We start from the raw sequence: 15213 nt of genomic DNA, 5'->3' as shown, positions 1-15213 counted from the left end.
TAGCACATTAACATACATGAATTATGAACATTATGATAAGGTGAACTTGTTCAGACTGAGGTTCATATGCAGACACTGTCATTCTTGGAAAATTACACTTGTTGCTTGTTCCATCCATGCACATTTCACAAACTGACTCTGATCTTTTGCAATAAACCCAAAGCAATGGTCAGGTAAACCTCTACTACATCATTCTCCAACACGTTCTTTTTCCTTGACTGCTATACCGATGGCTTGTGTCGGAGAGCTTATTTCCATTCGGAACATTTGGATATGAGCTAGTGGTATGCAGAAGGTTTGATACGCACAGAAGAGCGAAAAAGAAAACCAAGTGTTTTGGTGCAAATCTCATTTGAGGCACAGTTTTAACTTATCTCAAACTTTCAGTCCAGTGCATAAATATATAAAACAGAAGCCCAGTTAAATTATTTTGTTTGTTTACTGCCTTTCAAAATAAAAAGAGGATTCGAAGGATGAGATGATAAAAACAGGCTATGAATTTCACTTTCTTTTCATGCTGTGGAGTACCTTCCAAGCTTCACTGCTTCTGGTGTCATAAATGTAATAAGACATAAAGTAATTAGGGACTAGTAAATATTTTGGTTGATTCAAGTATGAACTGAAGATATTTAGCCCTACATATTAATTGTTTCTGGTTACTAATTTGTATGTATCCTTATTCACTTAAATAGGACCTGTAGAACAGTGTCATTCCAAGGGAGGGTCATATCATTTATTTATTTGGTATTCCACAGATTCCATCGTGAGTGAATTGCTCATACGTACACTGTGTCATAAAAATCTGTCTGTCTATTACAGACAGTGACAGTAGCTGCTGAGAAAGAGAAACTTAATAGTCCAACAGTGACAAATGGAAGAGGGTTTCAAAATTATCAGATCATAAAAAGTGACACACTAACGAAATGGTTTTGCAAAATTCACAGGACAACAGAATGAAAGCATATAGCCTATTGCATTCTTGTTCACAGACTTGACCACATCCCTATACATGTTTTTCTACCTTGCAAAGCATTATCATCATTCCCTCAACCAAATAGTTAACAATAATTTGAGGAAATTGTGATTTTGATCCTTAGAGCAGAAAGCATTAATCTGAGAAGCCCAAATTATCTTATTATACAGATTAAATGGTTGAAGATTGCTGTTAGTTGCATGATAAGATAACTGTACATATGCCTCTCTAGTTACACGTGCTACGTGTAAATAAATGGTATTCTTGAACAAATATTAGTATTATCATCAAACATTAAATTTGTTAAATTAACATTTGGTGATAAAAGCAACTATTTAATATAACACAGGAAGCAGTAGCTTTTTGCAAACTAGTGGTATTTCTGATAATTTTACTGTTTTAAATATGCAGATATATTTTATAGCAGTTTACTAATAGCTGATTATCAATGTGATTGTCAATGTATAACTCAGGTTCTTGAAGGTTGTCCATGATGTGACATGTGGAACTCGGTGAATGAATGAATATGTGAACTTTATGTATGCATCTTGACAAAAAAAAAAAAAGCTGAAGTTTTAGCAACAGCAATAGTGATCACTGTGCATCACACATCGAAAGTTACACCTCTTTATCTAATTTATAGTGATTGATGATCTATAATTTACAGCGATTTTTTGCTACAGGTTTTAATCACATAAATGTGTATTTCATTGTACCTGGACCTTTTATATGACTGGGGTACCTAACGGACACAACAGTGCACATAAGTAAGTGACTTTTATCATTTTTACAATGTATTAGCACTTTTAGCCAGTTTTCTTCTCATTTAGGTGGTCTGTGAGAACCACAGCAACATAAAAGCTACAACAATATTTATTCAGTTATCATAAAACATGTTGAACTAAAACAAAATTGGCGAGCCTAAAATGAATTTTCTCCCTATCCTCATATACAAGAATAACTGCCACTGCAGTTGCACCAATTTTGTATAAGCTACAGTATAGCCAGAAAGGAAATAATTGAGGAGATCTATTTTATTTTTAAAATAAGGGGTATTCTGATGTATTAACTGTAAATTGGCAAGCTGCCATTGTTGAGGAATACCAAAATCAGTCACAAAGACTTGAAAACAGAGAGAGAAATATTACTACCATAAAGAAATCAAACTGAATTTCCAATCCAGAAGAAAGCCCTAATAAAATGACTAACAGGCAGACACAACAGATTTCTGGTGACAATTTTACTACAAGGTCAATCAGATAGATCACAGCAAAGACTTTAATGTTTCTAATAGAATAGTAACTGTTTTCACAAATCAGCAGCAGAGGGATTAAGAATTTTTTTAAGAACACAGTCTACCTCTTATCATATTATGCAGTTCTAGAGCAACGACAACCCTCCTTATACAAGTGATACATTCTTCCACTGACATATTAAAACTACAGCATTGAAAATGCAATACTTGGCACTTCATGAGAAATTTACACTGATAGCATGCATGGCACTCCAAACAATGAAGAATTTGCACTGACAGTCTGAATTGCATCCCCAACCATGGCCCCTCAGCATCAGATGCTACTGCTATTCACAGTGTATCGCTCAGATAATTGTTACCATATGATGCTCATTAATAACCAGATGTGCTTCTGCGTGGCAGATAATGAAAACCTTATGAACAGAGTGAATAAATGCTTCCATACTTTTGTTACTGAACCCATTTATGGTCCTAATTGCGCCCTCCCCCCTAAAAAATGAACCTGTGTGTGTGTGTGTGTGTGTGTGTGTGTGTGTGTGTGTGTGTGTGTGTGTGTGAGAGAGAGAGAGAGAGAGAGAGAGAGAGAGAGAGAGAGAGAGAATATTTCTTCACTGTGTGAAGACTAATGCTCTGTACGCTACACTTATCTAAAAGATGTCAGATTTCAGTTGAGAATGTTGAGGGAGGTGGGAGAGATATATTCATTAATAAATTCTATAATAAAATCTCACGATACATTGAACGTCTCCAAAAAACAACAGTTCCATTAGTTTTTCTTATCACACAAGTCCACTGAGTTATTCACAAAGGTCTGCAGCATCTTAAGCAAATGTTTATTACATCTTGGCATTAGCGTATAATGACGATGGAAATAGTCGTTACCGTGACGACATGATGAAAAAACTGAATGAACCCTTCTTGATACAATAACTCCTCCACTGTTACCCATTAAAAATTAATAATTTACAAGATGCATCAATATAAATAACTTGTCATACTGTTTGTGGGGAAGCATTGGAAAAATGAGAATCTCCGATGTGACGTACTACTTGTTACACAACGCTTTTAGATCCCATTTTGGTCCGTGTTTTTAAGGATTCACTGTCAGTGAGCCGTAAATAATACTCATTACGTATTACATCACAAGTGCGGCTTCCATAGCCACCGTCGCCCTCACATACGTTTGGTCTTATAGAAGTAAAGTGTATTCCCTTACACAAATTCTTCCTTCCGTAACTAAGAAAATATAAGGGAACATAGCAATGGCTTGTGATCCCTTTGTTTTGACTGAATCTGTCAGGTTCATAATATGGTTCGGATTACCTACATATATTTTATAGGTTAATTGACGGTAGCTATAATGATGCTTTTTGTTCGTGATTAAGAGCAGTTGTTGATTCATAAAGTAGCAAATTAAGAAATGAAGTTGCGAGCCAGGTAAAGTGTAGAATTATAAACAAGGAAATTAACATTCGCAAGCAAAACTGATGAGTATTTATGAAAATATGTGTAATTACCATACGGTTTATAAAACAGTGGACAAAATTTATCCTCGTCATTAAGTAATCACATTGTATCTTGGTTCCCTTAGCACCACTCTCGATATTGTAACAGAGGTCACTAACTGTACAATAAGCAGACGAATCCCTGTTTGTCAGGTGAATAATAGTGGCAGCTCTTCGTCATTCAAAACTGACTGAAGATCTATATTCTTTATTTACTCTTACTACTTATTATCACAGCAAGCATTGTATCATATTCTGTTATTAACGTATGCCCCTTAAAATTCCAATGAAAACATATCCACTTCGGAACTTGACTACAGTGCTTTCCGTCAATTGCAGCGCTTTCGTTACTCAACATACCAACGATGTATTTTGTGACAGTAGTATAAATACATTGGCAGGTCAAATCTCAAATTAACTAAACAAGCTCTAATGTTCAGTGCTTTTATTTCGATTCAATGTCGAATCATTTCACGTTTGTCACTATAGGTTTTCATCCCACTGTTTTTCTTGCAGGTAAGACGCACCTAGTATATCTGTAGCCATGAAAGTTATTAGCATAGTTTGACATAAGACTGTGTTATTTGTTTAGTAAACTCTTTGAATTGAAAAGTTGGAGCGAGTTTGAATGTGTTTATTGTTCATATTCGTTGTGCAAGAAGCAGTTATAGTGTATGTGTTTGGCACATAGTAATGTGTTACATTTATTAAAGAGTTTTTATCGTATTTTATCAGTAGATGTTTAGTAAATGTTGGAGACTTTGTTTCTGTGAGGAAAGTTTTAATTTATGACAGAAAAAGAGAACTAAATTGTCGCGTGTACAATGGAAAGTGGCATGGATTCCTTTGCAGATTCTGATAACATAAATACTTCTACACCTTGGAAACTTCGTTTTATCAAGTCACCCGTTCTGTCGTCATCTATTTGTAAACAAGTTGACACCGGTTTTCAATTATTCGTGTCAGGTTTACAAGAAAAAGTTTTATCCGCAGAAAACAGCCTGACGGAAGATTCAGAAGAAAAGATTCAGACAGTTTCGATTAAAGAACAGGAAGGACTTCCCTGCGACGATATTGGTGATGAAAAAACAATAGTATCCTGTAGTACAGAAAAGGAAACTACATCAACTACTGTCAGTTCAGTCATCTGCTCGCAGACTACAGACACACTTCCATCTGCGAAGTTATGGAAGCCGTTTGATATGTCGTACGGTAGTTTTATTGTACTTGATGAAACTATTATGAGCGATGAATCGAATGAGGAAGATTCATTTAAAAAATGTGATGAAAATTTTGCAAAGAACATTTCTGGCATTTTACCCCTCGATACTGCAAAACTCGTGTACTCTCCCAAATTTGATGCCACAAAGTCAGGTATTGTTACAAACTTAATATTAGACGATGGGAAGAATGTAAGAAACGAAGTTAAATCGAAGCCTATGATAACAGAAGAAAACGTTCTCAAGGACACCCAAAATGTGGCTTTAGTTACACTGGGCCTTAACCGCAATGAGAATAATACAAGAGAAAGGGAAAAGAATGTTGATGTGCAAAACAACCCATTACATTCTGCGGAGGCTGTCCAACCAGATTCTGTATCCAATAGTTTGGTGACAGACAAATTTGAGCCAAATGCCACTTCAGAACAGATACTAGGGAGCACTGGAAAAAACGAACAAGTTATTTCTACTGATCAAAGGGGCGACAAATTAGGACAAATTAAATCTGATATTGAGGAAACTGGAAAAATTGAACAAATGGAGTCTAAGAGTGGGGACACTGAACATAGAAAGTCTGACAGTGGGGAGACTGGAAAGCTTGAACAAATGAAGTGTGATAATTTGGGGGCTGGACAGATTGAACAAGTGAAGTGTGAAGGTGGACAGACTGAAAAATTGAAGTCTGATGTGAGAGATACAGAAAAAACTGAAAAATTGAAGCCTGCCAGTGGGATTGCCATAAAGACTGAAGTAGTAAAGTCTGAAAGTTTAGAGACTGAACAAGTGAAACATGACAATTTGGAGACTGTACAAGTGAAATCTGATAATAAAATGTTTATAAAGATTGAACAACTGGAGTCTGAAAATTTGGATACTGAACAAGTGAAACTTGACAATTTGGAGACTGAACAATTGAAGTCTGACAATGAGGTGTCTATAAAGAGTGAAAAAGTGAAATTTGATGATGAAACTACAACTGAACAAGTGAAGCCTGACAATGGGGTAACTGGAAAGATTGAACAAGTGAAGCCTGACAATGGGGTAACCGGAAAGATTGAACACGTGAAGCCTGACAATGGGGTAACTGGAAAGATTGAACAAGTGAAGCCTGACAATGGGGTAACTGGAAGGATTGAACAAATGAAGGCTGACAGTTTGGAAATTGTAAAGATTGAACAAATGAAGTCTGGCAACCTGGAGACTTTAAAGATTGAACAAGTGAAGTCTGACAATTTGGAGACCGGGAAGACTGAACATGTGAAGCCTGACAGTGGGGAGTTTGTGAGCAGTGATCCAGAGGAAAATGCGGACAATAATAATCCTGAATGGGAACTTTTGAAAAAGCTAGAGACTGATGAAGAACGTTATAAGGCTGTGAGACTGCGATGGAGGAATCTTGTTATTCCAAATCCCAATAAGAACCTGACTTACCGTAGTCGAGGGTACTGGATTACAGATAAAAGTCAAAAACAAATATCTGAAGTCAAACCTAATCCTGTAGTTACTGGTAAATCAAGAAAACGTACACATTCTGCGGACCCCACTGAGCACCACGTCCCAGTGAAACGGCAGAGGACATTCTCTTGTACAGAAGTATTCGATAGAAAGATGCTTGATGTTCAGAAAAACCTGAACAGAGAACGGAATGCCATTCTTCAGCAACATGAGCGAGCTGTACAAAACCTTGTGAACAAAACAAACCATCAACTTCGATGTTACTCACCAGGAAGTTTTAATGATGAGCGTATTCGAGCACTTCATGTCCAGGTAACACATTCATTTATGATAGGCCTGTCTATTTAATAATCATTGTGTTTGTTTTAGTCAGGACAAAAATTAAAAAGAGACTCTAAGTGTTAGAAACAATGATTTCGTACCATTGTATAGAGCTGTTAAAAACAACTTCAGTTTTACATAGTTGGGTCCAATAACAAACAAAATACCCTATCTGCTTCCACCTTTCCTTTTGCTGCCATCAGTTCCCAGTCTTACGCATATTAAACTTGCTCAAGGAGTCTATATTGTGAGAAGAGGCAATGTTCAGAGAAATAAAATCCCATACGGATTTAGAGCACTATGGATAGTAATTCAATATTTTAAGTACTGAGTGATGCAGTCTGACACGTAGAAATAACATTAATGTGTGATCATCAATTATAGGAGGCTTCAACAGTAATAGCAGTAAAAAAAGTTAAAAATAGCTTCGTAAACCTCTTTTAAAAACATGATGATGATACTGCACTGTTTTAAGGTATGAACATGTGCAGATTATATTTGGTAGATGACCAAAGATTTTTGTGGCAGCATAATTCCCTCCTTTCTGTAAAAAAATTCAGATTTAATCCAGAGTAGTGAAGACTGTCTTTTCTTGGAGCTACAACACTAGAAGAAAGGATGATCACTATTCTGGGTTAAATCTGACTGGCACAGAAAAGGGTGGATTATGCTGCCACAGAAACTGTTGGGCGTCTACTAGATATCATTGAAAGTGTTACAGATAGCCAGCTGGCATTCAAAAACAATTAAAAGTATTTCTGAATGACAATTCTTTCTACTCAGTAGATGAATTTTTAGATATGAAGCAGCAATTTGAAAAAAAGGAGGGGAGAATTTTTTTCCTAAGGAAAACTTATGTTAAGCTGATATGTTGGGTCAACCGAAGCGTCCGATCCCAACCGTCGGCTTTGATATGTGACATAAGGCTGTTGTGGTGTGTGACGTCACGACGGCGTGGAATTTAGTTTGTGAGAATGGTGTGTTTGTAGGTGTCGTTTTGATGCGATCGGTGGTGCTCTCTGGTGGTGTGTTAGGTGATGTTTTTGGTTTAGTTTGCGAGTGTGGCGTCGTGTGTGAATTTTGGGACATTTCTTTTTTTATTTCTTTGGTGGGTATGGATATGACTGACAGGGTCAACAGTTTTCGGTTGTCGACTATGATTGGGGACAGTGCATTGTCTCTAATAAAATTTCTTCAACTATTCGGATTTTTTGATGAAGTCGTGGAGTGTTCAGTATGTCGTGGAGAAATGAGGCTTACTTAAAGTTCCGGTGTCTCGGACCAGGGACAGCTGTATGTGGAAATGTCGTAAGGATAACAGGTCAAGGGAAGTGTTCGATCTCAATGTGTGGCTGTTGGTATTGGTATCTGGAGATGTTTTTGAGCTATATGGGTCAAAGGAAGATGGGTAGATCACATAACTAATAATGAGGTATTGAACTGACTTGGAGAGAAGAGGAGTTTTTGGCACAACTTGACAAGAAGAAGGGACCGGTTGGTAGGACATGTTCTGAGGCATGAAGGAATCATAAATTTAGCACTGGAGGGCAGCGTGAAGGTTAAAAATCGTAGAGGGAGACTAAGAGATGAATACACTAAGCAGATTCAGAAGGATGTAGATTGCAGTAAGTACTGGAAATGAAGAAGCATGCACAGGATAGGGTAGCATGGAGAGTTGCATCAAACCAGTCTGAGGACTGAAGACCACAACAACTTATCGTTTCACATCATTATGAAATTTTGCATTTATTATCTATGAAACAAGTATTAATGTAATGTAAGTGATCTTACATTGGACAAACTCAGGTGCTGTATGAGGCTAGAAGATAAAAATTCTTACCATTCCATTGCAGCCACCATATATTTTATAAAACTGAAATCGATTAGAAACAGCAGAATTTTGATGAAAAAATTTAGCAACTGGTTAGTATGTAATAATAGTTCTCATGTTTATTCAACAGAGGCAGTTGAGGCAGAGCATGTGAGACAGCAGTAATCCTCGCGTAGGAAATGGGTATTCAGGTCAAGGATTCTACAAGGTTCCTACCCTCGCAATTGCTGTAAAACTTGCCAAATACTCCCAGCCACTGTGGCTGCCTCCAGCGCCCCTTATGGTAAATAAAAGTCAGAGCAATCAGTGGAATCCTGCATGTTGTTTACCCACTACACATGCTAACTTCTCAGCATTTCATGTAGGTGTGACCACCAAGAAAGTGGCTGAGTGTGTGAATGAACACAGAATTGAGTCATCTGAAATTACTAACAAGAGATGTTGACTTCATCCACTGACATAAAAAAGGTGGGGCACATGATGTTACACATATGTAAACTGGAAGAGAAGAGAATGCCAGCAATACTCTCTTTTGTCTATATTATTTTATGAAATGTAGGTTGCAGTGGCAGACTGCTCTGTAGCATAGTCGACAATATAGGATAGGTTGAAAGATATCAAATTTGTTGTGAATTGGCAAAGCCAGCAAATGTGAATTTTACAAAGTTATTCACAGAATGCAAATTTTGTGACATCAGCTGCAATTGGTACTAAAATATTACCCAGTTGTGAGGTATGAAAATTTATGTCAGACTGGGACTCGAGCACAGATTTCCCACTTATTGCGAGTGGTTGCCTTAATCACTTCTGCTATCCATGCATGTTCCTGGCCCAGACACAAACCTCCAGGAGTAATGACTGATGTCTTTATATCATAGTCTTACGTATCCCTCCTTTTAAGCTTGCAACAGTACTTGATTCCCACTTTTAGAAAATGACGCTGTCACAAGGAATCAAGACCATTTTTACAGTCATATACTCCATCTCAGCTTTATGAAACTTACACATGAATCGATGATCAGCAGCTGTATGAAGTAGTACTCCAAATTATTTGCTGAATGCAAATTTCTTGAAGTCAGCTGCAATGGGCATAGATGTATATTATCAACTTGTGACCTACCCAATTGTTGAACATGCTCTACAGCTTGACTCAAGGGACCTGAGTGCTTGCTAAACCAAATGGCCTGTTTGAATCCTCCTACCCAGTTCAAGTTTCTCAGAACTCTAGAAATAAGAACTTATTCTTCAGTGTATCCCTGCATCTACCGTTATCTGCACCATTACTTTTTAATCTTAATTTTATTTCCTCTCTTTTATTCTCTCTGAGTCATCTTTTCTGTGTTCAACCTAGTTCTGAATTGCAATATTCATTGCACTTGTAATTTCTCATCATCAATATCTGCTTCTCACTTTGTCCTTCTCTGACCCTTTGAGTCCTGGATTTTAGTTGGGGAGGGTGGTGATTTCTCCTTGTTTCAGTCCCTCCAGGATGGCCCCAGATACATTCCGCCTACTGTCAAAATGAGTACTGGAGATCTTTCCCAGGGGTAAAGGACAGCTGGGATTAGAGACACTTCATAATGCCACAGGGGATAGAAAGTATGCACTCTGCCAGCAGTCGGTCAAGGGCTTACACCACGGACTTTATCTTCTACCTTTTCAGTGTGTCCTGTTATATTTCAATTGAAGGAGGCACAGTGATTTCTCAGACATCATCTGCTTCAACTTTGTCTCTCAGTAGGTGTGTCCCTCGCATAAATGTAGGATTTCCTTTACGTATCTTCTAAGATATGTCATAGGGTCAATACTCCCTCATGTGCCCCTACTTTCCTGCAGAACCCAAACCAATGTTCCCCATAGACAGATTCTTCCAGTTTTTCCATTGTTCTATAAATAATTCATTTCAGTATTTTTCAACCATTACTTAATTAACTCACATTACAGCACTTTCCTCTTTAAGAATAGAAATTATTATATTTTAATTGAAGTCAGCAGGTGTTATGGCTGTCCTGATAACTCGCACACAGGGTGGAACAGTTCTGTCATAGCTGAGTCTACCCATGATCATAATTATTCTGGAAAATTGTCATCTACTCCAGGGGCCTTGTTTTGACTTAGGTCCTACAGTATCCTGTTGAATTCTTCTCGCTTTATCACACCTCTACTACTACTCTTCCTAAAAAAAATTGTCTTAAGGTTCATTTCTCCTGTATATACAGGGTGTACATAAAGTCCAGGAAAACTTTCAATTATTTATTGCACAAGAACCAAACATTGTACACATATCAGACAAATGTCATTTTAAAGAGAAACCCTGAAAGTTTCTCTCTCTCTCTCTCTCTCTCTCTCTCTCTCTCTCTCTCTCTCTCTCTCTCTCTCTCTCTCTCACACACACACACACACACACACACACACACACACACACACACACACACACAAAATTGCAGTGTAGTTTGGTAATTTGCCGATAGTCAGTGCTAGTCACAAACATGGTGAGTTCAGGTGCGGAGCTAGCTTTCTGTGTGTTGGTGTTCAACGGATGTTTAGAACAAAGTACCATAAGAAGCCACCAACAAGGAAGACTATTTAGCACTGGCACAACAAATTTGTTACAATGGGTTGCTTGTGCCCGGCAAATAGAAGCGGACGTCCCACTGTGAGTGAAGTGAATGAATGTGGAGCACATACAAGAGACATTCATAAGGAGTCCAAAGAAATATGTGTGTTGTGCATCCCATGAACTCAAAATGGCTCCAGTGACAGTGTGGAAGTCCTGTGACGATTCAACTGGGAGCTAGTGCAGAAGCTCAATGACGACAACAAAGACAAGTGTTTTGAGTTTTGTTCGCAGTTGCAACAATTGAATGAAGATGGGGATGGCATTGTTGATCGCCTAATTTTTAGTGATAAAGCCACTTTTCACACAAATGGAAAGTGAACAGGCATAATTGTTGAATCTCAGGTACAAAGCGTCAACACAATTGCATTGAATTTGAATGTGATTCCCCAAAGGTAAATGTTTGTGCCTTGTCACATTGAAAACTGTGCGGACCATTCTTCTTAGCAGAGCACCATCACTGGATATTCCTACTTGGACATGTTGCAGCAATGGCTGATGCCTCAAATGCAGTCAGAGTCTCCAATCATCTTTCAGCAGGATGGGGATCTTTCCGTTTTCATTGTGAAGTTCACAGGTACCTGAACACAGAGCTGCCGCATCAGTGGACTGTCCATGCTATAGGAGGGGACAGCTGTTTCATGAAATGGCCTTCCCTGTCACCAGATATCCCTCCGTGTGACTTTTTTCTGTGGGGATACATTAACAATCTTGTGTATGTACCATGTGATGTAGCAGAGCTCCAGGAGAGAATTCGGGAAGTGACTACCACAGTCGAGGATGCCATGCTGGGACGGGCATGACAAGAATTCAGTTATCGTATTGACATCTGCCAGATCACTCCTGGCTTGCATATCAAATGTTTGTAAAAAAAACTTCCAGAGTTTCTCTTCAAAATGCAACATATGATGTCTGTACAGTGTTTAGTTTTTGTGCAATAAATAATTGAAAGTGTTACTGGACTTTATGTACACCCTGTATATTCCTTCCATCTTTCAGCTTTTACTTCTTTTCTTAACACTGGCTTGCCATGTGATTTAATTTTCTCATAGGTGGCATGTGTGTTTCTCCTAGTCAAGCATGCTTCTGCAGCCTTTCATTTGTGCTCTAGCCCTACCTGCTTAAGCATGTTGTACTTTCTTTCATACTCACATTTTAAATATTTATGGTCTTCTTTGTCTGTTTCATTTACTGCATTTTTTTATTTCCTGCTTCTATTAGTAAAATTCAGTTTATTATTCTTCTTCTTCTTCTGATTATTATTTTATTTATTCATCTATTCAAGAATAAATAGCTCCAATATACATACACACAGAATATGTAAGTGTTTTTGAGGATAGGACAGGTGTTTGGCTGTGTCTTGCTGAAGGAACCATCATGACATTTACCTGAAAATATTTAGGAAGACCTAGATCAGGACTGCTAGACAGAGCGAATAAAAAGGCAACCTGTCCTAACAACTCCACGTTTCATCCAGTTCATCCACACTGTAAAATGGTTTGTTGATGAGACAATTTGCACCAAACATCTTATGATAAAAATGTAGTTTTGACCACAAGCATTTGCATCTCCACATCCACCCTTCAATCCGCCTGGAAAACTTGAATCGGCATCTCCTCAAATGAGAGATGTTGAACTCGCAAGAAGACTAAACATTACTATAATGCTCTATAGATTATGGCCCACTAGCTCATAAAAGTACTACTGTGTGATTATGCATTGCAGTGTGACAGGGTGCTGAAATTATCACCTTTTATTAATAACCATTGCTCTGAGACCTGTAAGTTATCTTCCAGTGTGTAGTTTGCTTTACTTACAAATTATGTTTTAGCTAGCTTCCTAAACAGATGTATTTTTAGTAAGCTATGGAACCCCTATGTGGAAAAAAAATTATTAAAAAAGTTGTTATATTAACTTAAGTATGTTGTTAAATTAACTTAATTATGTCATTTATTGGAAAATTTGACTTGTTCCACATCATTACGAAATATCGTATTCATGATCCATGGAACTAGTATTAATCTAATCTAATCTGACTGAGTTTGTCCATCTTCTGACTATAATCTACCAGAGATCCTATTCCTGTTTCTTGGAAAAAAGCACAGGCCACATCCTTCTACAAGAAGGGAAGTGGAAATTATCCAGAAAACTACCATCCAATATCTTTGACACTGGTATGTTGTAGAGTGTTAGAACATATTCTGTGCTAAAACATAATGAGGTATCTTGAAAGAATGACTTTGTACAAGCCAACCAGCACGGATTCTGAAAACATCAATCATGTGAAACCTTAACTCGCATTTTTTTTACATGATATACTGAGTGCTTTTGATTAAGACAATGAGATAGGGACAGTATTTCTTGATTTCAGAAAAGTGTTTCACTGAGCACCACACTACCCTTATGGTCAATTGTTCAATTATATGGGGTATTAAGTGAAATTTGTGACTGGACAGAGAACTTTTTTGGGAAGGACGCAGCAGGTTCTCTTGCATGGAGAGTCCACATCAGATGTTGAAGTGTTCAGGTGTGCCCCAGAGAAGTGTGGTGGGACCTTTGCTGTTCATGTTGTATGTTAATGACCTTGTTTTAGCTACCTTCCTAAGTAGATGTATTTTTGTAATCTATGGAATCCCTATCAGAATCTATACTGAATTTGTGGCTGAATTAGAGGTTAGTGGGAATGATCCACAAAACTACCATCCAATATCTGAGTCTTTTTGCAGATGATGCAGGTATCTATATTGAGGTACTGTCTGCTAGAAGCTGCATAAATATTCAGTCAGACCATGATGAGATTTCAAAGTGGTGCAGAGATTGGCAACTTGCTTCAAATGTTCAAAAATGTAAAATTGTGCACTTCACAAAACGAAAAAACATAATGCTGGAATTGGGCAGCCCATACAAATACCTGGGTGTAACACTTTGCAGGGATATGAAGTGGAATGCTCTCATAGGCTCAGTCATGAGTAACCACCCTCCAGAGAGGGCTCATCGTGCTTTCATAAGTTTGTGCGTGGCGCACATGGGCCCCAAGCTATTGCGGCCCATTCTTCCTTTCCTGGGTACATTTCTTTCACTGTGCCCCTACTTCCCTGTCCTCTCTCCTTCCCCACTGCCCCCTCCTTCTGCTGTCTCGGTGTTCTGATTCATGTTGACCTGGCTATCCACGTATTTCCCTGTATTGCTTTCAGTTTTGTTCTTCCTGCCTGTTCTACTTCATCCTTTCTGGCATTTACATAACCCACTTGAGAGCTGACCTCCAGGTCTAAATTTTCTGTTTTTAGTGTGAGTCATTTGGGAAGGAACTCTCTCCCTAGCGTCTACAGTGTGGACTCCTCTCCCTCCTTCCTTCCCCGCTGTAGCCCCACTCCACCCCACCAGGTTACCCGCATGTGTAGCCAGTTTTTGTGATGGGCTGTTATGTACCAACCTAGCTGAGCCCCCAGACAACACAGGATCGCACCACTAACACCTGAGCTGTTCCCTCTCCATGTATTCCAAGGAGTGGTTGCCCGTCTTCCCGGAGCATTGGAACTCCTGACAACAACTGCCATACAAAGTGGCACCTGCTGTGGCTGTGTGGCACCCATGGGGAGAGCTCTTGATCAGAGTGGGTGGTATCAGGATGGATACTTGGCACATGAAGCTTATCAAGCTGCAAAAATCTGGCTATCTCTTTGAATGGTAAATGATCATTGAATGCTGCTTCGTGTGATCTGGGAGCCTTCCCTTCCCTGGCTGCGTCCTGGGAGGAGGGGCAGGCTCGCTGTCTTGGGATGAAACACTTTCCCTGCTAGCTCTCCTCTGTACGAGGACGGACAGGACACATTCACTGCCACATCTACATCTACATGACTACTCTGCAATTCACATTTAAGTGCTTGGCAGAGGGTTCATCGAACCACAATCATACTATCTCTTTACTATTCCACTACCTAACAACGCGCGGGAAAAACGAACACGTAAACCTTTCTGTTCGAGCTCTTATTTCTCTTATTTTATTTTGATGATCATTCCTACCTATGTAGGTTGG

At 38.5% G+C, this 15213-nt stretch overlaps 2 protein-coding genes across 6 annotated transcripts in view; one reads left to right on the top strand and one right to left on the bottom strand.

Annotated features, from left to right (window-relative positions):
• Nucleotides 1–4243, bottom strand: part of LOC126284810 (ankyrin-1) — a 151316-nt gene extending 147073 nt beyond the window's left edge. Inside the window, exon 1 of one of the 5 annotated variants that reach the window (XM_049984004.1) lies at nt 3746–4243. Coding sequence is in view for 2 of the 5 variants with exons in the window: in XM_049984002.1 (XP_049839959.1) it covers nt 2333–2519 (187 nt within the window). In the remaining 3 variants the exon portion in view is untranslated. Of the gene's footprint in view, nt 1–16; nt 182–2332; nt 2606–3110; nt 3228–3745 lie in introns of those variants that run through there. The other 4 variants (XM_049984006.1, XM_049984003.1, XM_049984002.1 and 1 more) reach the window with 4 other exon arrangements.
• Nucleotides 4244–4313: 70 nt separating this feature from the next.
• The window catches only part of LOC126284809 (girdin-like), a 58899-nt gene continuing 47999 nt past the window's right edge, over nt 4314–15213 (top strand). Inside the window, exon 1 of the mRNA XM_049984001.1 lies at nt 4314–6720. Within this exon, the coding sequence (XP_049839958.1) occupies nt 4558–6720 (2163 nt within the window). The 5' untranslated portion in view covers nt 4314–4557. The remainder of the gene's footprint in view (nt 6721–15213) is intronic.

This window comes from Schistocerca gregaria, chromosome 8 (assembly GCF_023897955.1).
Source record: "Schistocerca gregaria isolate iqSchGreg1 chromosome 8, iqSchGreg1.2, whole genome shotgun sequence".
Classification (NCBI taxonomy): Eukaryota; Metazoa; Arthropoda; class Insecta; order Orthoptera; family Acrididae; genus Schistocerca; species Schistocerca gregaria.
The sequence above is the reverse complement of the archived record's forward strand: the minus strand, read 5'-3'. Positions and strand labels throughout refer to the sequence as shown.